General features: G+C 62.7%; 1 protein-coding gene across 1 annotated transcript in view; it reads right to left on the reverse strand.

Moving 5' to 3' along the window:
• Positions 1-43: 43 nt before the first annotated feature.
• The window catches only part of LOC104280831 (endothelin-converting enzyme 2-like), a 5,195-nt gene continuing 4,083 nt past the window's right edge, over positions 44-1,155 (reverse strand). The window contains 4 exon segments of the mRNA XM_009878611.1: positions 44-158; positions 160-188; positions 364-459; positions 541-731. Coding sequence (XP_009876913.1) covers positions 44-158; positions 160-188; positions 364-459; positions 541-731 — 431 coding nt within the window.

The raw sequence follows: 1,155 nt of genomic DNA on the forward strand, positions 1-1,155 counted from the left end.
CAACAGAGCATCATCCCCTCTGTCCCCAGCACCCTCCCCATCCCTACCACACCTCACAGTGCTTGCCGGGGTTCATAGGGGAGCCCAGGGGGCAGCCAAAATGTTCCACAAAGTCCCGGGAGTTGCTGAGGGTGCCGATGACGCGGTACTTGTCAGGGACTCTCGGGTGTCCGGACAGAGCACCACACCTGCCAGAGCAGGAGCGACCTCAGAGATGGGGGGCAGAGGCCCCCCCAGGTGTGATGAGGGGCCTTGAAGTGGCTCCAAGGGGCTGGGGATGGAAGAGGAAACCACCATCCTGCTCCACCCCACCTGTGGCCAGCCCACCAAGAAAGAGGAAACCACCATCCTGCTCCACCCTACCTGTGCAAAGCCCACGAAGAAGAGCTGGTGGTTGGTGAGCCCCAGGGCTGGCAGGCGCTTCTCCTCCCCGTTCTTCTCCAGCCAGGACTTGTACGCCTGTGGGAGAGATGCCCTGAAGGCGCCAGGAGGGACGGACAGGCATGGGGGTCTGCATCCCCTTGGGACAGTGGCACTCACGTTGTAGGCTGCCTTGAGCCCGCCGTTGTCAGCGATGTTCTCGCCCAGCGTCTGCCGACCGTTGACCTTCTCGTGGTGGACAGTGTAATGGCCGTACTGCTCCGTCATGCATGCCGTCCGGTTCTTGAAGGCCTCCAGAGACGAGTTCTGCCACCATGGCCGCAGGTTGCCTTCCTTGTCATACTCCCGCCCTGCAGGACCGAACCGTGGGGTGGGACCCATGAATCCCAGCCCCTTGCAGAGTCCCAGCTGGGGTGGGGTGCAGTGGGGACAGCACCAGGGGACAATGGGGGACCTGGTGCCTTGGTTCCCTGCACAGGGGAGAGGGTGTCCCCCAGCCCCTGCTCCAGGCGGGCTCCAGCTGGGGATCAGCCATGTGCTTGTGTGCTCAACCACTCCTCTGTTGCACCCCTGCTGCCCCAAGCTGGATTTGTCACCCCAAATTACCCCATAGACCCCATCTCAGTTCCAGGGCTGTGGTGAAGGTGCAAAACAGAGTGGATGTGAGAGGGACCCATCCCACGCCCCATGGGGAGGAGGATGAGGAGGGGGCCGGGGCTGCAGACACCATGTCCTCACCAAGCGGATGGAGCGAAAGCTGGACAGAGAAGCCAG

The sequence above is a fragment of the Apaloderma vittatum genome, unplaced genomic scaffold (assembly GCF_000703405.1).
Source record: "Apaloderma vittatum isolate BGI_N311 unplaced genomic scaffold, ASM70340v1 scaffold24501, whole genome shotgun sequence".
NCBI lineage: Eukaryota > Metazoa > Chordata > Aves > Trogoniformes > Trogonidae > Apaloderma > Apaloderma vittatum.